Below are 21789 nucleotides of genomic sequence, written 5' to 3' on the forward strand. Positions count from 1 at the left end.
TAACTCAGAAGCAATAAGTTTTTATCACTTCATTGTCTCCTCCACACTCCATATGATACAAATGTAGGCGAACAGTGAGCAGGAGCTATCTATAGGAAGCAGTTTAAACTGTGAATTCTGCCTCACCTCCACTCTGCAGCTTGCCATTAGCAGACTATATTTGTACAGTTTATTATGCCATGGGTCCCTGTTCTGCTAAAAAAACCCTATCATAAATCTTTGAAGGGTGCAAGCAGCAAAATGCTTGGTGAGGGTGTCAGCTAAGAGCTGTCTGCAGTCGAGCTGGAGGCAACACGACAGATTTGCAGTGGGTCCTGTTCTCCTGTTGCACACCTGGGTATCACAGCAAAATGAACTGCTAATCTCTGCCCTCCATCAACAATCTTTCAGAAAATGAACAACTTGGAGGCAGAAGTGGGTGGGAGGGAATGCTGCTCAGAAATCTAGAAAACACATAGCAACTTAAAAATGGATTGGAACTGCCAAACTAATATGAGCCTGAGCTGAGCTCAAAGCATTAATTACTCATGTACTTTTAGAAGTTATGAAACACGTCTGTCTTTGACCTTGTGTCTAAATATGGAATTGCCCATACAGAGAAGCTGCTTGGCATTTAATCATTCTTGCCTTTCACCTTGACAGAGTCAAAGTTGTTCTACCCCCACTGAGTGGAAGCCGTATGGCATGCAATTAGATTCCTGCTCCGGGTTAAGTTACTCCTGTACATTACATCTTTTGCCCATGATTCATCCTATCAACTGTCATGTAAACAGAAGGAAATGTCAGATGAGATTTTTTCCCTGAACATTTGGTCATTTGGCAAAAAAAAGTCATAATTTGTATTCAATTACTGTGAAAACTCTGTTAGTGTCAAGATATAGACAATCCAAAGTTTTCATATTAAACACTTCACTAAGATGGCTGAACTTGTAAAAGTCAGTCTCTGAGACTTGAGTACTTTCCTCCCTCCAAAAAATATGCCAGTTGGAAAGAGGCCCAGGAGAAGGGCAACCAAACCTTGTTCTTTATCAGATGGAGCACAGTAGCCATCAAGGAACTCTGTAAAGACTTCACTTCTATTTTCCTCCACTCTACAACAAATGCATTTTTTATAGATATATTGGAAAAGCAAACACAAAATTGCACGGAGTAAGAAAGTACACAGCAGTAAGGATTTATATAGTGATAATATGAAGTTTTGGTAGTTCCAAATTCATTAAAAGAGTAATTCCCAGAATCCTATTGCATATACATTACATAAGACTTCAAATTCAATTTAACATTTTTATTTAACTAGCTGGCTTTCAGGACATAATGATTTCTCTCCACTCAAGTGTATTATTATTATTACTGCTCACACATTTTTTCCTTTGAACTCTCCTCTTTCTTTACTGTTAACTCTGCCTTCTTCAAGACTCATTTCTGTCCCATTCTCACAAACACTGTCAAGGTTAGTGCTTGCTGACTCACAACAGCACTGATTATATTCAGCCATTTGTAGGAACAAGCACTTGCTATTAGAACAGGAAGGAACCTTTAGCCCGCAAGCTCTGCAAAGCACCAGGCACAGCAAATGTCCAGTCTAACAGCAGCAGCAACACCCAGAAATCTCCCATTGTATGAGAACTAGGAGTAAGAGCATTTGTAGGCTTAGTGTGGGCAATGTCACCTTGTTGGTACCCACACAGCTATCTGCAAAACCCAATTAAGCTGTAACCAGAACAGCAAATGAAATGTTGTGGTGCTAACAAGAAATCTGACTTTGGTAGCAAGTGAAGGGTTCTTAAAGTAATCTTTGTTGTTCTCTCCAATTTAGATGGAGAAACTCCTATTACGCTTCAGCCGACTAACGCCACTGAGAAGACACAACTGATTGGGGACAGCCATCGGAGCTATCGCACAGAGTCCTAGGGCGGGCGAGGGACCTGCTGGGGCTTCTCACTGAGTCTCACAGTGAGAAAAACATGTGATAAGTTCTGCAGCCTGTGTTCATACTTGTCTTTAAGCTAATCAAGAGTAACCTGAGAGTAATTTCCTACCAAGGCAGAATCTCACTCTATGCTACTTCCAATAGTTTGATACCTGCACTGTGTATGGAGATACCTATGGCCTGTACAGAGCGTGCTGGTCTCTCACAGCTTCAAATTGTCTTTCCCTCTAATAATGTTCCCTTTGGGATAGCTCCCTGCCCACATCTGTAGTTTCACCTCCCAGACACAGTCTTGAGTCCCTTTATGGACACACTGGCTGTCTCTCCCTGCCCCAGGAACTTTCCCTGCCTGCAACAGTTTTGCTGGATGTGAAAGATTCCTGTGAGGGAGCCCCAGAAGTGCTCTTTAGCAGGTCTCAGGGAGAAAGTTGTTAGCAAGACAGATGGGGCTCTCCTTCCCAAAGAAGAAGTGCTCTTTGGAGGGCAGCTAGTGGCCTGCTGGGACTCAGCTCTGGCAATTATAAATCCTGAGCCAAGACAAAGAGATTTTTCTGTTGGTTGTTACAGTGCAGGTCACTCCAAATCCAGGAGCCTTGTGCAGAAGCACATGTAGACTCTCTGTCTTCCCCAGCAAAAGCTGCAAACCCATGACACAAACCCTGGCCTGTCCCAGAGACTCTCTCTTCCTCCCACAGGCCTGTGGCAAAGCTCCTCCTTTTGGTTCCCAGCCAACAGCTTTCTGCCAGCTGGCTTATCCCACCGTGCCCTTGGCTTGTGGCCCTGCTGCCCTGCTGGCACTGGGCTGGGAGCCATCACACCAACACAGGCACTGGGGCTGTGGGAGCAGCAAGGACTTGGCAGGGAAAGCAAGCAGCAAAGGAGTGACCGTCCTCCTCACCTGCTCTTTGGGGTAAGACTGAAACCTCCCTTCTGTGCCAGGCACAGGAGCTTTAAGAGCACATGGCATGATTTTAAATAAAGAGGCAGGAATAAGGTGTATGTTCAGGTGCACCACTGCACAAATCAGTGGAGATACATGTGGGTATGGCTAAAGGAAGCATGAAGAACTTAGGCCACTAATTTGTAAGCACTAAAGGAATACCTCTTAAATCTTAAGCTTAGCACCTCACTGATTTGACACAGTAGTTTAAGCCTGAGGCAGCTGAATTTCTCCTTATTGATCATTTTACATCAATCATTGTCAGTTCTGTGTATTTGCTATTTTTGCATGCTGTGATCTAAACGGGGTCACAATGTTCCACTAAATTATACAGAGTTGTGAATATATAACTAGCTGAAAGTGTTGTTCCCTTGCTTAAAATTGGATCCCACAGTTGTAAAACATTGTTATCTTCCTTCTATTCTCACCTTTGACATCAAATGTCATTCAGCTAAATATATTGGGAAAAGAATGGGTTTTATAGAACCAGCTGTAACGCCAAAGTCAAGACATTCTACTTTCAATGTTTCTTTAAAAGTCTCATAACACAAGGATATTTTCAAGACCATTACTTCCTGTTCAAGTTATATATCTGTTCTCTGGATGCAGGCACTGGGGACAGCCATCACATTGCCCTCAGAAATATCCCTGGTTTTCTGCTTCAGAAAAGAGGGAAGATGCTGGCATGGCTGGAGTTGTGCACAGGCGCTTATTTCCCTCCTACCCAGAGGCTCCTCTTTGTCCTCGGTTGCAATGAATTTGGAAACCACGCATATGTGCATAATTCCAGACTGGCATCCTACCTGCCACTAAGGATGTGCCCATCCAACCCAGTGGTGCCAGAAGAGGGGACTGGTGCCACCATCCTGCCACTGAGCAGACATGACCCCAGAGGCATGTCTTTCCAGTGGAAGCCGAGTGCTGCACATCTTCCCATCAGGGGGATGGATCAGACAGCACTGGGGTGCTGTCAGATGGGCAGAGCTCAGAGACTGGGTATGTGCTGTGGACACCAGCACACACACTCCTCTTTTGGCTTTCTTTTGCCTTTCTTCACTATTCCCCTTTTCAGGGTGTTTGTTCTGGTGTAGGATGTTGTCCCCAGCAAAAGAGTAGGGACAGCACATAGTACATAACAAATCTGCAAGTGAAGTAATTTCCTAAGTTTCACTGTCTGGTAGAGAAATTTAGTGTGAAAATGTCTAAATGTTACTAAATGACTATTTCCAGCAGAGAGCTGAAAGAGGCACTGGGAGAAAAGTCTGGTGTAAAGCTATGTTTTGTACATGGAATCCTTTCCCATGTGAAATCCATCCTCCTTTTTTTTCCCAAGAATTGCATCCTTGATTTCAACAACAGCTACAGAGCAGGCCTAAAGCCAGGGAGGAAGAAGTAAATCACATAATAGCAAAAGCAATTGGGGAATTCTTTCACATGCAACACCTCTGATGGGTCTAGAGGGCCAGAGCTGAAGTTCACCAAAATCAAGGAAATTTTCTCCATGGGCTTGAGATGTACTGCATGTCGTGTAGTTCTTATTTACACTTTCTAAATGAGAGCTTTTTCATGGCAAAGATTTATGACTTGATCTCACAGTGTGAAGCAAAGATGGACAAGCTGCTGCATGTTTTACAGACACAGGGTTCTGTACAGAAGAGCCCCAACGCATTAGTTAGCATGTCAGTTAGCAAAAAATTTCAGAACAAACCAGTGACCAAGCCTCTAGGGGGTTGTCCAGGACTTAAAGATCTGAGTGTCTGAAGTCATGTTTTAATTTCAAATGGATAACTTAGTTTTTAAAGTACCAGAGCATTTGTATCTCTCACTGATGTGAAGATCAGCTATTCTGAGGACTTATGGAGATAGAATGACAAAAGGATTTCAGGATTTAGCTCTTCAATGTGATTTTACTCCTTTGTTTGCTTTGCTTTTTAGAAAAGTTCCTAACGTGAACACATGCTAACATTATCTGCTTTTGTGTACAGTTCAGTTGCACACCCAGAAATCTTCTCAAAATGTACAGATTCTCATTTTTTTTTCTCTGTTTTGCTACATTTATTTATATGTAAACTTCCATGTATTCAAATCTACCTTGGCTGTCAATCACTCTGACTAATAAAGGTTGTATGTATGAATTGTAGCACTCCCTTTACCTTGCCACTCTATCAACAACTTCATTCCAGTAACAGCTAGAGAAGCTGTTGAGACAGCTGGCCCAAGTTATGGCTTTGCTCCTTGGCAAGTGTCAAATGACAGCTCAGGGTTTCCCCGAAGAGGAACTAGCTCTTGGATTGCAGCAGATATGCCTGCCCATGCAAAGCAGCCAGAGCCATGGCCTCACATTTTAAGTCCTTTACTTAATGCAGAATGCTTGTAAAAGAAATCATCAGTGTAACGAAGTGATGTAACACAGTAGTTTCACTGGAATCAGCATCTATATGGAACAATTTCCCCCAGCAAAAGGTGTGTGCAGAGAGTGGAACCATGGCGCTGCTGAGGACAACAGCAGACATCCTGAGACATCCAGCACCTCACCCTGGGGTTTTGCATCTATTCAAGAGCCAGCACAGAGTGCCAGATAATCTAGGCATGCTACAAGACAGGAATATTTGTCACTAGGTTGGTATCCAGTCTCTGTGACCACAAAAGCCCAAGTATTTGAAAAATGGACAAGGGGCAGCTGGTTTGGCTATATGTATTCTCAAAGATCTGTTCCTTTGTGTGCTTAGTTATTAACACATACCCAGATTCACTCAAAACACCAAAGAGAAGAGGCAGCATACACAATTTAGGTGTACCACCATATAAGTAGTTATTTAGGTAGTTTTTGCACTTTTACTCCCCACAACAAGTTTGTGGGATAAGCCACAATGCTAATACAAAAAACTTCAAACATAATTGTATGTCACTTAATTTGTTTGCCTACCTTGTATAAGAATGAATACCGATATGATTTTAGTCAAAAAGAATTACATCTCTGCCTCTTTGTAGAATAAAATAATTAAAAATAATTGAAGAAGCATGCTAAACTGAGCACAGTTAAAATTACTGATTTTTCTTTTCTATGTTATCATTTCCTGTAGAAGAGAAAAGAGTGTGCTGTTACAAACCAGGGAGAAGGACTACAGATGACCACAACCCCATTCCTTCCCTCCACAAACTGAAGTCAGCTCACTCATCACATCTGGCTTCTCCTTTCACTTGGAGAGATGAATGGGTACAGAGTTTTGTACAAGAGGACTCAGTCCTTCATGCCAGTTTCACCCATCCCAGGGTTGGGAAGGCAGTAAGACGGGACAACTGTGTGCTGGCTGAGACCTATGAGAGATAGACCCCAGTAAGGACACACAATTTTCGATTATGGGACAGAGTCAATACATGCTAATCTTAGAATGAGTTGGGTAGGAAGGGACCTTAAATATCATTCAGCTCCAACTCCAACCCCCGGCCATGGGCAGGGATGTGTCCTGTCCAGCCTGGACTTGAACACTTCAGCTGGCTGGATAAGAAAATATATTCCTTTTGTGGCAGTATGTACGGATACAGCCTTACGCTGTAAAAACAGTGTCTAGACATTTGGAAGAGAGGAGACTTGGAAAAATGACCCTCGGAATTTCAACGTCCTAATTAACTGTGATGAGACAAAGAGATCTCAGCCGGTATCCTCCTGCACTGACTTGCTTTGTGGCACGTTGGAGTATGAACACACATCTCGCTTTCCTTTAGAAATTCAGGAGGTGTTGGCAGTCCTGCATTAGGACCAGCATTCTCTGCTCCCGCGGGAACAGTCACTCCTGAGAGTGAGACACAGCGCACAGGCTCGGTTTGCAATGCGGCTGGAACTCTGCTAGAAAACCAACCGTATCTGCAAAAGGCTAAAGAGACAATTGTCAAAAAGCACTTTGCTTTTTAAGTGAGGGAGAAAAAAAAGTGAATGTCTCCTTCGAGCCGGAATCGAACCAGCGACCTAAGGATTCCCGTGGGGCGTAACCGCTACAGTCCTCCGCTCTACCAGCTGAGCTATCGAAGGAACCTGCCAGTCACCGCGGCGCCGTGCAGCAAGACCGCAGCCAGCTGGCCTCGCGCATGCGCAGCACATAGTGCCTTCGGGCGGGCCTTACGGCGGGTCGCGGGGCAGGGCGGGAACGCCGGGAGCTCCCCCTGCCGGAAGGGCGGGGCGGGACCCGGGCCGTGAGGGACGCCCAGGAGTGTAAGGGCTGCGTGGGGCCCTCGCTCTCGGCTATACAGGACAGCGGGGAACCACGTGGCGAATGTGGGGCCAGTGGCGCAATGGATAACGCGTCTGACTACGGATCAGAAGATTGTAGGTTCGACTCCTGCCTGGCTCGTATCTGTTTTTTTCCCGTTCTCGGCCGCGATCGCGTGTTGAAGGGGTCATGGTTTTCCATCTGATCTCACCATCCTGTCTTCTTACATTTCTGTTTTCTCTTCATTTTCTCATCTGATCTCATAATCCTGACTTCATCAGGAACTGGAGTGACAGGACAAGGATAACAGGTACAAAATGAGAGGGGAAGTTTGAATTTGAGATGAGGAAGAAATTCTTCGCTGTCAGGCGGGTGAGACACTGCAGCAGGTTTCCCAGGGGGGTTGTGGGGGTCCCAGCTCTGGCAGTGTTCAGGACCAGGCGGGATTAGGCCTTGAGCAGGGCCTGATAAAGCCTGAAAAAGGCAAGCATGTCTTGGTGGGAGGTGTCCCTGTCCCCAACAGGCAGGTTAGGACCAAATGATATATAAGGTCCCTTCCTTAAAATCCTCTGATTTAATCCCATGTGTCTGCCTGGTTGTGCTGTATTTTCCAAAGCTAAACACCACCATAAGCTTAAATTTTTCATTTTTTTTTGTTTCCAAATTAACCCGATTAACACACCATTATATTACATGGGGGAGAAACCTTCTGGCCCTGGGAGAGGGGCAGTGTACCCCACAGTGGCCTGACATTCTGTGGTTACTCTCACAGATGTCATCAAAAAAAACAACCAGGAAGTTTCTGAAGGCAGCAAGCAACTCTGCTGTGATTAGGAATGTTGTTTACATTCTAATTATCCCTTAGCCTTCAGAAGTGCAAGAACATCCGTGTTGTGTAGTTCCATGAAAAGTGTGTGATTTTGCAACAAAACCCAAACATTTTTCATTTCCATAAAGGCTGTGCAGTGTATAAAGAAGAGCTTGCAAGCAGGAGAGGTGAGGAAGGCATTTCCAATGTTTTGATTTGAGAGCACACCATAGCTTCAGAGTAGCCAGTTATCAAATCATAGAATGGTTTGGGTTGAAAGGGACCTTTAAAGGCCACCTACTTCCAACCTTCCTGCAATGAGCAGGGACACTGGATATCTTCAACTCAATCAGGTTGCTTAGAGGCCCAGACCTTGGATGTTTTCAGGGCAGGGACATTCACCACCTTTCTGGGCAGCCTCTTCCAGTGTTTTCATGAAACCCATTGTAAAAAGTGACTTTCTTATATCCAGTCTGGGCCTACCCTTTTTCAGTTCAAAGCCATTACCTCTTGTCCTGTTACTACATGCCCATGGAGAAAGTCCCTCTCCAGCTCTTTTGGAACTCCTTTAGGTACTGGAAAGTGCGCTGAGGTCTCCTGGGAGCCATCTCTAGGCTGAACAACCAAAATTCTCTCAGCCTGACTCCACAGGAGAGTTGCCTCTACCCTCTGATCACTTTGTGCCTCTCCTCTGGACTTGCTCCATCAGTCTTTCCTGTGGTGAGGCCCGTGGAACTGGACGCAGCAGTGTGTGGATACAAATGTTCCAAAAGCAGTGGTTCACGGCGGTATGAGTAAATAACTGCGGTAGCTCACGGGTGCTGCTAACACTTGGAAGCGGTGTGTGCGTATTGCTGTGAAGGGCCCTGCTTTTGCTTCTCGACACACGGCTGTGCAAAAAAATACACAGCCCAGGCAGGAGTCAGAGCGCCACTCTGCGCATTCGAAGTTCGAGTGCAGGCCATGACGCCATTAGGCGACCTCCTCACCCAGCCCGGCCGCTGCCCGGCCACCACAGCCTCTTCCCGCCTCTCGCCCCCGTGGCGGCCCACGCTGCCAGGAGCGTGCGCAGCGCCGCGCGCGGGGCGGGGCTGGGCGGTGCCTTGTGCGACCGCTGGGGGGCGGCCGCCATGTCCCTTCGATAGCTCAGCTGGTAGAGCGGAGGACTGTAGAGGCCGCGCCCCGCGGGAATCCTTAGGTCGCTGGTTCGATTCCGGCTCGAAGGAGACGCTGAATTCTTTTTTTTCCTGGGACCAGAGCGCGTCTTCGCTCCCGCTCAGGAAGACGCTCCCAGAGCCGTTTACAAGCACGTGTGATACTCAAGCAATTCACCTTTTTTTTTTTTTTTTTTCTCTTGAGGGGAAACAAAAAAAAGAAAATACTGCAAAGAGGTGTCAGTCCTGCATTAAATACTGAAATACGTCTTGCAGGGATACTTTTGGAAGTGCTTTGTTGTTTTCCATAATAATATTAGTTATTATTATGTTTAATAAAACTATTATTAATTAATGAGCATTACACAATATATATTATTATATATAATTAATAATATTAATTGTTAATTATTAATTATTAGCTATTATTTAATGCTCTTTAATAAATAATAGTGGAATCACAGAATTGTTAGGATTGGACAGGACCTCTGGAGACCCCCCTGCTGAGGTAGAGTCACCTAGAGCAGTTTACACGGGAATGCATCCAGGTGGGTTTTGAATGTCTCCAGAGAGGGAGATTCCATTACCTCCCTCGGCAGCCTGTTCCAGTGCTCTGCCACTCTCAATGTAAGGAAGTTCTTCCTCATGTTGAGCTGGAATTTCTGGTGCTTTAGTTTATGGACATTGCTCTTTGTCCTGTCACTGGGCACTGCTGAAAAGAATCTGGCACCATCCTCATGGCACCCACTTCTGAGATACTTACATGACTTAATGAGATCCCCTCTCCGTTTAATAATATATATTTGGCATTCTCCTATGTGAAGCCAAAAATAATTAATAAAATAATTTAGTTCAGTCTTAGCTAGTTTTGTTAGGTCTTCTTTCCCATGGTGATCCTCTGTGTTCCACTCCTGGACAGTCTCTCCTCATTTTGTATGTTGCTTTATGTGATGCCAAACAATCTGTACTAATTGGGCTTTCTGTGATGCCAGATAATCCTTACAAAGGAGGGCTGTGAGCTCCCTGGCTGATAGGAGTGGATAAAAGTCCTCCACTGTCTCTTGACTTAAGGTGACAGATGTGATGTTTGGTCCTTTGGATGTGCCAAAGAGGGTGACATGGGATGTTCTAGCAGAATGTGGAGCAGAGGGAGAGGGGTCATAGGGGTCCGTACACAGAAGGGGTTTAATGCAGACCGACGTGGGCTTGCTTAGGACATAGTTAATAAGACAGCCAGCACTCATACTCTGCTTTTTTTCTCTCCTGTGTTCTATTGTTCCTTTTTCCTTCAAGTCTTCTTTTCCAGTACAGGTGCTACGTGGGGTGCAGAAAAGCATGTTTGGCAGCAGCTCCTGGCTTAGAGAGAGTAAACGTGTCTGAAAGTGTCCAAATCTGTCTGCATAGCAGGAGGAGAATGGAAGTGAAGTTTTCTCCTTCAACAGAACCCCATGTGAGTCCCACTCTGAGTGGGAGTGTTTCTCTGGGGTAGATTTCAGATATGAGAGCAAGGAAGACCTACTCTCTGTGGGAATATTAGTACAAGCAAGATTATCAGCAGGGAAACAGATTTATGAAGCTCAGCAGGAGTCAGACCTGCACACTGCTTCTCTTTGTGCATTACGTCCCTGGCCCCAGATACCTCTTTATTAATTAGTGTGGTTTTTTGCATATGTATGGATACACACAGAGACACCACCAACAACCTTTTCTCCCTTCTCCTCCAGCATGCTGCAGTGTATCCCTCTCAGGAACTGTCTCAAGAGGAACCCAGGCATGAAAACCTGCCTTTTAGAGAGCAGAGACATCTCAGTGAGCACAAATTGAGGAAAGACATCCATTTCCTTTGTTGTCTGTCATCCACACAACTTCATACTCACTAGCAGTCAAATTTGAATCCACAGTCCAAAAGCACATCTCTGTGCCATTCCCTAGTGTGGTACAGACTCTATTTAGGGCCAAAGATTTATTTAATTCCCAAGATTCACTCCTTCATATATAAACGTCTCTAAACTCCTCTGTTCCTCACTTGTTCTTTCACTGATTCCGTGGCAACTCTTTTCACTTCTCCTAAAGGATAGCTCACAAAATAAAAGCACACACAGACTTTCTTCAAGAGAAGGCATCATCTTCTTTCTCCCTCTGTCTCCATCTCTAAGATATTTTTTCTCTCCCACCCACTCAGAAAGAATTGACTTGCATTTCTGTGTAAGAGTGTAATACACCTGAGGGATAATGAAAGCCAGGAATGAGAAAAAAAAAAAAAAAAAAACAAAAACAAAAACCCTCACAAAATGTCCTGGACTCAGGACTTACTTTATGCTAAGCAACTATTCTGCCTCTTCAGCTACAGCCTGTTACATTCATGTGACTGGCTCAGCTTCCCATTCTTGTAGGACATGCTTATGGATCTAAAGGTACTAAATGTTTTTTAATATAGTAGCAAACTATTCAGTGCTTGCTTAATAGTGTAACTTGTAAAATACTTCATTTAGGTGCAAATTAATACTGACAGTCACCTGCAAGTGCATAATTATTTTTGTATCTGGCATCCAGCAAGGGCCAATAACGATCTGTGTATCTACAGTCTATTCAATCATTTGTATCACTTAATAATGAAAGAAGCCAGAGATTATGAAAACCCCAATCATACAACATTCCACTCTGATGCACTGGGTTGGTTACCAGAGTAGGGCACTTCAGGCAAACAAGGGATGAGGGGATTTTAAATAGCCTGATGGGTGCAGGGGGGACACCTGCTGCAGCAGAAAGGAAATTTTCAGGTCCTGTCTTGTAAGAAAAGGTTTGTTTGTATTTCAAACAAAAGTTATCTCTTTTGCTGGAGAAAGGGAAAACAGAATAAATCTTATGGGAGTATGAGGGTAAAGAGTTTCAGTCTGTCTGAAGGATTTCAAATAAGAGATGGTGAAAATGTTCCTGCGCAACAAGGTGCTTCCTGATGGATGCAGTTTGAGATATGTGGCACATGCATAGACAAGATGTTCTGCTGATCGCAAAGGTGGGAAACCACTGGAAACAAGAGAGCACTTTCCTGATTTTGTTAGTACCTGAAACTTTATTATTCCTTCACTGGAGTACTCTTTGTCAGTGTATCCATTTTGAATATTGCAAACACATGCTTCGTTTTGTACTTACTCTTCACCTGACGTAAGTGGGATTTCAGGGTTACCCAGCTGTCACTCAGCTATCTGCAGCTCTCAGCTCACATCCTGGGCACTTAGACATGGTTTTTATCTCCTCGGGACATTCCCCTGCCCCATTTCAGCAGGAGGAGTTGGAGAAATGAGCATCCTCCAGGGTCAGCCAAGCTGGAGTGTGATAGTGGAAAACTGGAACATGCTGGGAATAGAAATGAATATTGAAAATTCCCGGTGGAGCTGGGAAAGATCCATGTAATAAAATCTTTTCAAAAAATAAGTCTGTTTGAAGGTGGAGTTGACCCAATTGAAGATTCCCAAGGATGCTGAGCAGGATGTGTGGGTATCAACATAAAGGAACACGAAAGCACATCTGCAGCTTTTTAACTGCTTGGTTGTTGAGGGTTTTTTGTTTTGTTTTGTTTTGAATTACCCAGCTTCACAGTTTTTCCTCCACCTATGCACAGGGGGGTGGGTGGGAACCTAGGGGAAGACCAGGATTAGGAAGGTGAGGAAGTATAAAACTGAAAAGAACGAGCCAGGCAGGAGTCGAACCTACAATCTTCTGATCCGTAGTCAGACGCGTTATCCATTGCGCCACTGGCCCCCAGCTGTTATGGTTGCTGCCTGAGGGTGGTGCTGTATCCTTCCATAGGGACTCAGGGGACACCTCCACTAAAATGCAGAGGTCACACAGTGGAAATCCAATATCTGTGTTCAGGCTCCATATCTGATATTGCTTCACTGTGAGGAGAAGTTTTGCAAGTGCAAGCTGAGAATAAGTCCAACTGTGTCACCTGCTGCAATATCTATGCTGAAAGGAAAACAGGAAAAACATCATAATATGATCTAGTTCCCAAATTCTGGCAGGTGTGTCATGCCCCTTCACTCATAAACTCTGTTGTCTCCCTACCCCTGTTTGGGCCAGCAGAGCCCACCTGTTCCCTTGGTGTCTGGAGGAGGAATCCCAGCTGGTGAGAGAAGGAGGAGGAATCTGCTGCTACCATGGCTCTGTAGCAGACGAGCCTTCACTCCATGCCTGGTCCTGCTGCCGAGAAGGACCCCACATCAGACAGACAGAGCCTGGAGGGCTGGGACTAACACAGAGCTGATCTGCTCTGAGGGGTAAGAGCATCTCTGGAGGCAGTCAGACAGCATCAGCAGCTCATCTTCCTGGCAGCCCTCACGCCAGTGTCACATCAGTACCTCTCCTGTTACAACACGCCTGACTCACGTCCGCATGTTGGTTCCTGCCCTGACCTCTGAATTACTCTTGGTCTCTACCCCATAATCTTTTCCTGCAGCTCAGCTGCCAGAGGTGATGCTCTTTGAACTGTCTGAACAGGCTTTGCCTATGAATTCATACAGAGCATCACATTGGTGCTTCACAAAAGTGACTGTGTCTCAGTGACTGTGGTCTTGGTCACTTGATATGCTCCACAAAGGCCACGAGGTCACAGAACTTGTTTTCCAGTTTTTACACACTCAACCACATGCAAAATAGATTCTGCTTTTCCAAGAAGAGACACGATTTATGACATTTTTGATTCAGCTTCAGGACCTCTGACACTTGCTGCCTGCTTTTCTGAGCCCTTTGCTTACCTTGTGGCAGTCAAATGTGTTGATCCATCACTGATAATATCTTGATGTCAGTGAGCTGCAAGCTTCTTTCCCATGGTAGCCTTTGTTTGATGTTTGAGTTCTGGCATGACAGTTGTCCATTCAGGCTTTTACAAAGAGGTCTGTACCAGAGAGAGCCAGGATACTGGGGAAAAAAACCTGCATATTCAGCCCTAGTTTCATTAGGCCAATGAAAACCAAACCAAAACAGTTAACCAGTGTTGTACATTAGGGAGCTTGGGAAAGAACATTAATGGCACTTTTTTCCATTCCTTAGAAGCAGGATGAGATTCATGCAACCTGCTGCCATGGAAAATGCTGGGAGCTGCTGGAGTCAGATGTTAATTACCACAACCCTATTTGAGCACACATTGCTACTGTACCTTCCTGGCAGCAGTGATTTTGCCTGACTGCTGTCATAAGTGATGGCTTTTGGCTTGACTTGATTGTGAGCGCTCCTTCAAGTAATGGATTATCTTCTAGGGTACTGAAGGTATTAATTATGTTCTGGATAATAATAAGGAAGTTGAGGACAAAGTTTGAAAGGAGGATGAGCCAGTTTGACAGCTCTTTAATCCAAAGCAAAGAGGTCCCACTTCTCCTTCCCTCTTCTCTACTGCTCTGAAGTATAGAGCTTGCCTTGTCCTAGCTGTAGTTTTCTGTGGGCACTCCAGGCACCTGAGTCACCTTGATAATCCAACAAGGTGGGTAATTTTCCAATGGCCAGTGAAGTGAATCAGCTCAGATGGTGCTAATGAGGGGACCAGACCTTGCGGTCAGGGCCAGCACAAGGTAGGTGAGAGGCCCAGGCTGCTCTATCCTGCTGGCCAGGGCAGCTCAGCCTTTTGCAGGTGCTTGCCAAACTGCAGCCTGGAGGAGGAGTGTTGTGCTGAGGTAATGAAGAAAAAGGCATGGAGTGGGAGCAAGGAGGGAGAAGTGGGGAATGTATTCAGTAGGTGAGAGGTAGAGCCACTGCCTGTGTCCACAGACAGCTCACTTTAGACATGTTATTCAGTCCAATCGCTCTTCATTTTCGTCCTTGCCCACTTTACTTTGTGAGGTGCAAGTAAGGTGGGTAGTGAAGATAAGGCCAAATTATTCATGACTGCCTCAGGCTAGTGCAGGGGGATAAACTGGGAGGAGCAGATCCTTCATAAGCAAAGACTTACAAATAGCTTCTCTCTTGCAAATGTGTTTTATTTTTCCCTGAATTAGCCAGAAAAACCACAAAGTGAATGAAAGGGGGTGAGTATGTCCAAATGGGTGGTGGGTGTAGAACAACAGGAAGGGTGTAATTGCAAACAAGAGTTTGCAGGGGTGGAGGTGTTGCCTTTTTCTGCTTGGGCATCTTGGACTCACACCTATTCCTCCAGTTGGCAGCCAGAGAGACGATCCACTGCATACCCAGGCCAGGCAGGATAGAGGGCTTCCATGTATGAGCTCAGAGATCTCAGGGGTGCTACCCCTCCTGCAGTGATGGGATGAAGAATGATGTCAGAGAAGGATAGTCTCTCGGATTTCCGTGTAGCTCCAACAGAATTTCTCTGAGCAAACAAGGCTGCTCCATTTTGCTTACTGCAGCATGTACTGCATTCCAAAACAGCTGCATCATGGTGTCTGGCAATTCAGAAAGCAGGACCCAGCGAGATGGGCCCTGCTTGAGCCGTAGAGAGGGCTGCAACCAAGACTCACGGTTTGAGACAAAGCCTTGGTTGTAGCAAACAATCCAAATGCCTAAAGAAATCTGGAGACAGAGCTCAGAATTCAGGCTAGTGGACCAATAAGGGAGTGAATACACGTAAGATCTAGAAATGAGAAGGGGTAATCCATTTCTAGAATGCTTCTATACTTCTCCTTGCCTGACTGTTGTCCAGGGGAGAGCATGGGGCCTGCAGCTGAAGGAAAGGACATTGCTTTGGATGTTCGCACACAATGGATATCACTGTCACCAGATGACACAAGCAAAAACGACGCACCACAGCCTTGGTCACGATGAAGAGACTAATTTATTTTTTCTGACTCCAATCTTTTATAGTTCTCAAAAGATGCCAGTGGATTGCAGGGTGAACGTGCCACCTCTCCAACGACACTGGACAAACTACCTGTACATCAAATTTCTCCGCCTCTATGAAAGAATGCAAAACAATAGGTTGTTTACAGAAAGTTGTGTGAGAAAGTTCTCCACAAGAATGTAAACTCAGAAGGCTTTAGAAAACTCTTGATAACCAGGGCGACATATCATGGAGAACAAGCTGGCAACCCAGAGTGCTGGTAAGGTGCCCCAAGCTCTACGTGGAGTTTTACCACATCCTTTGGCAAGGAACAAGTCATTAGTATCCAATTACACTGAAATCATACTTAATGCAAGACAGGTTAAGACAAAAAGAAAATAAAAACATATACTCAGTTGCCAAGACAGATAAACTTATAAAAGAGGTAGGTGGGGAAATGAGAGAAAACTAGGCTTCATTTACTGGCTTTGAAGATTAAATCAGCACGGCTATTCTCTCATATCCAGGCATTTTGCTGCAGGCCCTCCTGACACAGTAAGGAGCAGACAGCCTACCTTCCTCCACACCTTACACTTCAGGCTGTGTTGACCAAGAAACTTTTCCTTGCGGTGGAACAAAGCACTTCTCGTGTTCTAAAAAATTTTCTGCTAAAATCCCAAATTCTTCCAATCATGAGAATTTCACTACTTTGATATAGAGCTCTTCCTATATCTTCCCTATTCAAGAGACAGGATGGCCTTTCTTCTTGGCAAAAATAAGAATGATTTCATTTCTTTAGCATTACCTGGCCAGCTAACAATACCTTGGCTAAGCCTGAGTGCTGTCGTGGGAAAGGCACTGACTGGATGTCTCAATGCCACTATTTTCTTTTTATCTTTCTTTTTTTTTCCTTCTGTAATAATGTAAAAATCTCTTCTTTGCCCTGCCTGCTGTCATTATTCTGGTGGGCAAAACCAGAATACAGCAAAGTGTGTGAGCCTAGTGAGCCTTGGTTTGGAGGGAATGGGTTGCTTCAAGCTAGTGCTGGAAATAGAAGCAAGGGGAGCAGTCCTTGCCTGCTCAAGCAGAGGCTGCTCCCTGGTTGATGGGACTTGTCTTTTCAGGGAGAGGGCCACACAGTTCAGCCCTTCATGGAAGAGGATAAAGGAGATAAAGGTTGATGTGGGAAGGATGAGGAGCCAGTTGCTGTGGTGCTGCAAAGTAGCAGAGGAGGTAGAGGCATTGTGCTGGGCGTGAGAAATCACTATTAAAGGACCTGTTCAATGCAGACAGCATCCCGGGACTTACTGCTGTGCATGCACACACAGTCTCCTTCCTTATCCTCTTGTGTCTTTTTCCCTTTGCATCTTCCACTTCCCTCAAACATTCTCCTGCCAGTCTTACAAAGTGGTCTCAGGTAGGGACCACATGGAGACACCCAATAGCCAGCTGGCAGCACAGTTTCCTCCCTAAAATGGAAAGAAAAGTTTCAGCACTTTTTTGCCCTCCTGCATGGCTCCCACAGCACTTGGGGTGGAGGGAGGAGTGGGGACAGCACCAGGCTTGGGTCAGAAACAAGAGGCCCTTTCTTCCTTCCACATGCTGGACATGCTTCCCTAAGAAAGCTGTAAAGTGAGGGAAGGGCTAAAAATGAGAACACCAAGATGAAGAAAGATGGAGCTTCATGCTCTCCCCATTGGCTCCTTGAGAAGCTCTGTTTTTCAGTTTCAATCTCCATGTACCTTGTGAGGTCAAGTATAAAAAACATTTCACATGGGAACATGTTAACAAGTCACCAGCTAAAGTCCTGCCTGACTGGATGACACATGGCTTGTTAAAGAGACATACTTCCCTGGAAGGGAACAATGCATGACTTCAGTTCTGGGAATAAGCATCCTGTCTGGACACATTTCAGGAACCCAAGGGACTAGTTATGAGACGTGACATATCAGGAGTATCCCACTGAATGCAACCCGAGACGTTACATGCAGAGAAGGCTTCTAAGGAAGCAATGCCCCTTCTCAGGAATATCACCTGAATACCTGATGGTAGGTGAGAGGTCTTGCCAATTAAGATCAGCAAGGATAGGAGCCTGTGTAGTTTTTTAAGTATTCCATAAATATAATCCATTTTGGATGGATATTAATGGATTTGTCATGGATGAATTATTTTCTTTCCATTCTTACTTCAGCTCTTCTGGATTAAGTGGGATTTAATTGTTACTGATTGCCTCCTGACATTACTAGCTGAAGGGGACAGTGAGCTGTTACTCTGTGGCCGCCTAGCTCATGTCAGGCTCCTTGCCATGTTCTCTGGAATGCTAAAAGTTAGTGATAGCCATGCCTGCCCCATTCTGGCTGCAGAAATGAGGTCCCTGGTAGAGTACCTCTGATGAAGGTCATGGATGGCAGAGGCATCCTCTGCTGGCAAAGGCAGCTGTGGACACTGGCATGGAATGGGACAAAGGCTCTGGGCATGACTCCTGAGGTTCCTCAATGTGTCTGTCGGTGTACAATAAGAAGTTTAGTGATTAGTAGAAATCTTCCTCCCCTGCCAAAATCCCCTCTCCTCTGAGCTGTAATTAGAGCCAGTGACTTAAGGATTCCTCTGAAAACAGTGCAGCCCTGGGAGCTGAGCTATCAAAAGATGAGAGATGCAGTCCTGAGAGAAACTCCCAGCAGGATCTTGCAGCAGCCCCAGTCCCAGGAGCATGATGGCAAGTAGCAAATGCATCACTATGGGATATGGGGAACTAAGGCCCAAAAGGTGCCTTGAATACAAATTTCTGCACAAAACAATGCTCCTGCAAAGCTGTCAGCTTGAAGTAGCACTGATTAGGGATGGAAATAGCATGAAGGCCATACTGCGTGGGCAACTGGAAGAGACGTGATTTGTAGTCTACTCTTACATAAATCTATTATCACCCGTCTCATGTTTGCATTACAGGCTTTGGAATTATCAGAAGCATCAGAACAAGGCCGTGTACTGCTCCAGCTTGTCACCTTTTACCTAAGGATTATCTGAAGTAAGATTTTCTGCACATCTACAACAGGATAGAGATGAAGGGAGCTGACCCCACAGCATTACAAAAAAGAGCAACACAAGTTACATGAAGAAGCAAAACTTGCAATAAGCAGATCCATCAGAGGCTCTGTCTTTACACTACCTCTCCTTGTTTGCAGGCACCATTAGCAGTGCAGTTCTAAACACTGTGACAATGGAAATGCACAGCAGCTCTGGCACTGATCCTGTGCTCTGCTTTGCCACCACATGCCAGCCCTCCCTGTGCCTTGCATATGCCTGTTCTCTCCCTCTCTTCTCTTCTCCTGATCCAAAGAGTGGCAGTGACAGGGGATGTGGGGTCAGTCGTGCCCTGTTTTCCCAGCTTCTTGACCACAGTGGTGGGACAAAGGAGCACATTCAGCTCACAGCAGTACACCTTCCCTTACATTCAGTGCTGGAACAGCCTCCCTCAGTGCTGATGGCTGGGGTCATGGAGGGGGTCACCCTCCAGGCTAATGGCAAGCTCTGTTGGCTGCATCAGGGGGAGAATTTTGGAAGGAGAGGAAGACAGCCAGCCTCAACTCTTTGTCTTCCACCAAGATCATTGTATCAGACTATTATGGTGCTCTCTGTTGCCGTGAACTATTGCCATGAACTATTGTTCATATTGCCCAATCCTGACTGCAGAGGGGAGAACTGTGTAGTGAGAGATGTGCATCCTCAGTTAGCACACACAAATCTTACTGCAAAGCTGCCCCCTCTGTGGCAAGGTCAAAGCCTTTTAGCTGACACAAAATCTGAGTTATGCTATGGTGAAAGGACTTGCTATGGACCCTTTCTTCCCTTGCATTCCCTAAACTTTGCTAGAATCAGAAGGTCTGACTCCTAGGGACCAGCCTGGTGTGGGGAGAGGGTGATGCAACACCACGTGTGTGGACATGGGCCGACGTGCTTGAGATGCTTCCTGAAGTGATAATTCAAAAGGACGTTAATGCAATAAACTGCAGCTTGTTACAATGAACACAGTGTCACAGTGGATGGCATTCCTGATCGTAGCTAAAAGTGCCTGGCTTGAAGGCTTTTCCAGTTGTTTTCCTTGCAAATGCCTGCATCTCTCTCTCAAGTGCTGTGCTCTCCTATGCTCACAAAAATCTCTTGTGAAGGAGTGGGTGAAAGAACCTGACTGGAAAATGGCCAAAAGGAAAACTTTCTCTTCTTATCTGACTTTCAAAAGGGAAAAAAAGGTATTGGTACTCAGAAATGAAGAGTCATGCTGGTTTTGCTATATGCCTTGAAAGCATTTGCAGGGCATATAGCAAAAAGAAATAAAAGGAAAACAGAAGAATTTTTAAAAACCAAAAAACCCTAAGAACATTTGTTGCCTCTGACACTAGCCACTTGATAAATCAGACACTTTCCTGGTTCTGGTAGCAAATTACTGTGTGAAAACCTTTCTGCCCCCACACAGTATTTTTCTTTAGCTGTAATATGGACCTATTTGACCCTTTATCTTCAAGCACTGAATCTCTATTCTGTCCTGAAAGAATGACCCTCAAGATGGGGTGGATGAGAACATAACCTTGACCATCCTGGGGAGCTGGGATGGAGTCTCAGCAGGTCTCTGATGTGGTATAAAGTTTGTGCTGAGTGCAAACTTAAAATCAGTCTCTCCTTTGAACTATGGACCTGAGCATTGTCCTGGAAAAAAAAATATCTGCAGTCCTCTGCTCTGCCAGCTGAGCAATGGAGAGCGTACTGAAATAGCATCAAGAGTGGCTTATGTCAAGCAGACTAATGCTAGGGAGAAACCTGACACTGGGACAGGGCTGTATCCCTGTGAAGTGATGAGCTGATGCCAGCTGGGAAGCCTGAGCTGGATCTGTGCTGTGAAACACAAGTCCCTCTCTACTGAACATCACTCTCCTTTCCTACTGACAGAGCTGGGGCTGCAGCAGTGGGGTTTGGAGTGCTATGGCCTGTTAAGTCCAGAGCAGAACACAAATCTTTCACCCAGTCAAAATTCCTGTTGTTAAAGCTCTGCAATACCCTTTTCCTTAAATTCTGGTATGCTTAGGAGGCCCCCCTAGCACTGCCCCTGCTGTGCCACCTCTGTTCCTCTCCAGTGCCACAGCACCAACTCCTGCACTCCAGAATCAAACATCCTTGTTATTCCACAAAATGCAGGTACGTGGGGAGGATTCACCACTCCTACCTTTCTGCTACAGAGGAGACATCGAGCCATGATTTACAAACAGGCTCTCGTGGGATGCTGTGATAGCAAAGTAGCAGGGAAAGGGTCAGGGGTGCATTTGAAAAGCAGAGGGTTGTGCTAAAATAGTAAAGTACTTGCTTGCTTACTCTTCAAAAGGAAGAGGGATTTTCCCACTTTTCTAACTGGTGTGCTCTCCCCTTTTTCTAACTGCTTTTGTTTTACTTATATCCTTTCTTCCTTCATGTCTCATTTTCACTGCAGGGTATGTTTAGGGGTGTGGAAAAGCAAGGCTGTTCTTGTTATCTGTGAAACTTGTCCCTAGTCCTGGAAAGGACCTATTTTTAGGTAGACAGTAGTGCAGTGCTGTTATTTTCCACATGCAATACTTCATCCAGTCCTTTAGACATACTTTTATGCCTTGGCTGTGAAATATGGATCTCTTTCTAGTGATGTGTGGAGGGGATAAGGGTTTGGGAATCTCTGGGTTTGTAAAGCTGCATGTGGTTTGGGGAGATGCTGAACTGTTCATCTCATGTTTGTTATCCTACATCTGGTCTTTTCAGGCTCACTGATTTTGAGACTTTAGGCAATACTAGTAACTGCAAGGAACATGATAAATGCCTCATGTTAATCACCTCACAGGGTCACCCTGCCTGCTGAAGGGTATGGCCTGAGCACCATTTCTCATCCTGATCTTGAGCACTCTGAGGAAACCAGGACTTTCTTCCAGGAGGGCTTTGTTTCCCTGTGTCCCCTAAAGCTGGTGAC

The 21789-nt window shown here is 45.3% G+C and overlaps 1 protein-coding gene, 1 long non-coding RNA gene and 4 other non-coding genes across 17 annotated transcripts in view; 4 read left to right on the forward strand and 2 right to left on the reverse strand.

The window, feature by feature from the left end:
* Positions 1-5010, forward strand: part of DNAJC5B (DnaJ heat shock protein family (Hsp40) member C5 beta) — a 58613-nt gene extending 53603 nt beyond the window's left edge. For 10 of the 11 annotated variants that reach the window (XM_053960494.1, XM_053960529.1, XM_053960507.1 and 7 more), the window contains one exon: positions 1817-5010. In XM_053960494.1, the coding sequence (XP_053816469.1) occupies positions 1817-1911 (95 nt within the window). In that variant the 3' untranslated portion in view covers positions 1912-5010. The remainder of the gene's footprint in view (positions 1-1816) is intronic. The other variant, XM_053960569.1, reaches the window with a different exon arrangement.
* Positions 5011-6809: 1799 nt separating this feature from the next.
* TRNAY-GUA (transfer RNA tyrosine (anticodon GUA)) lies at positions 6810-6900 on the reverse strand. Its single transcript is given in 2 exon segments — positions 6810-6845; positions 6864-6900. It is a non-coding gene; the product is annotated as a tRNA-Tyr (tRNA).
* A 178-nt stretch (positions 6901-7078) lies between these two features.
* Positions 7079-11279, forward strand: LOC128794000 (uncharacterized). 2 transcript variants are annotated; one of them, XR_008432956.1, is made up of 4 exons: positions 7079-7194; positions 7360-7388; positions 10334-10490; positions 10765-11279. It is a non-coding gene; the product is annotated as an uncharacterized LOC128794000 (long non-coding RNA). The 2 variants fall into 2 exon arrangements; XR_008432957.1 differs by lacking the exon at positions 7360-7388.
* Positions 7147-7219, forward strand: TRNAR-ACG (transfer RNA arginine (anticodon ACG)). The gene has a single exon. It is a non-coding gene; the product is annotated as a tRNA-Arg (tRNA).
* On the forward strand, positions 9022-9112 carry TRNAY-GUA (transfer RNA tyrosine (anticodon GUA)). The gene is given in 2 exon segments: positions 9022-9058; positions 9077-9112. It is a non-coding gene; the product is annotated as a tRNA-Tyr (tRNA).
* Positions 11280-12729: 1450 nt separating the features above from the next.
* On the reverse strand, positions 12730-12802 carry TRNAR-ACG (transfer RNA arginine (anticodon ACG)). Its single transcript has one exon. It is a non-coding gene; the product is annotated as a tRNA-Arg (tRNA).
* Between the last annotated feature and the right edge of the window lie 8987 nt (positions 12803-21789).

The sequence above is a fragment of the Vidua chalybeata genome, chromosome 1 (genome assembly GCF_026979565.1).
Source record: "Vidua chalybeata isolate OUT-0048 chromosome 1, bVidCha1 merged haplotype, whole genome shotgun sequence".
In the NCBI taxonomy this organism is placed as follows: Eukaryota; Metazoa; Chordata; class Aves; order Passeriformes; family Viduidae; genus Vidua; species Vidua chalybeata.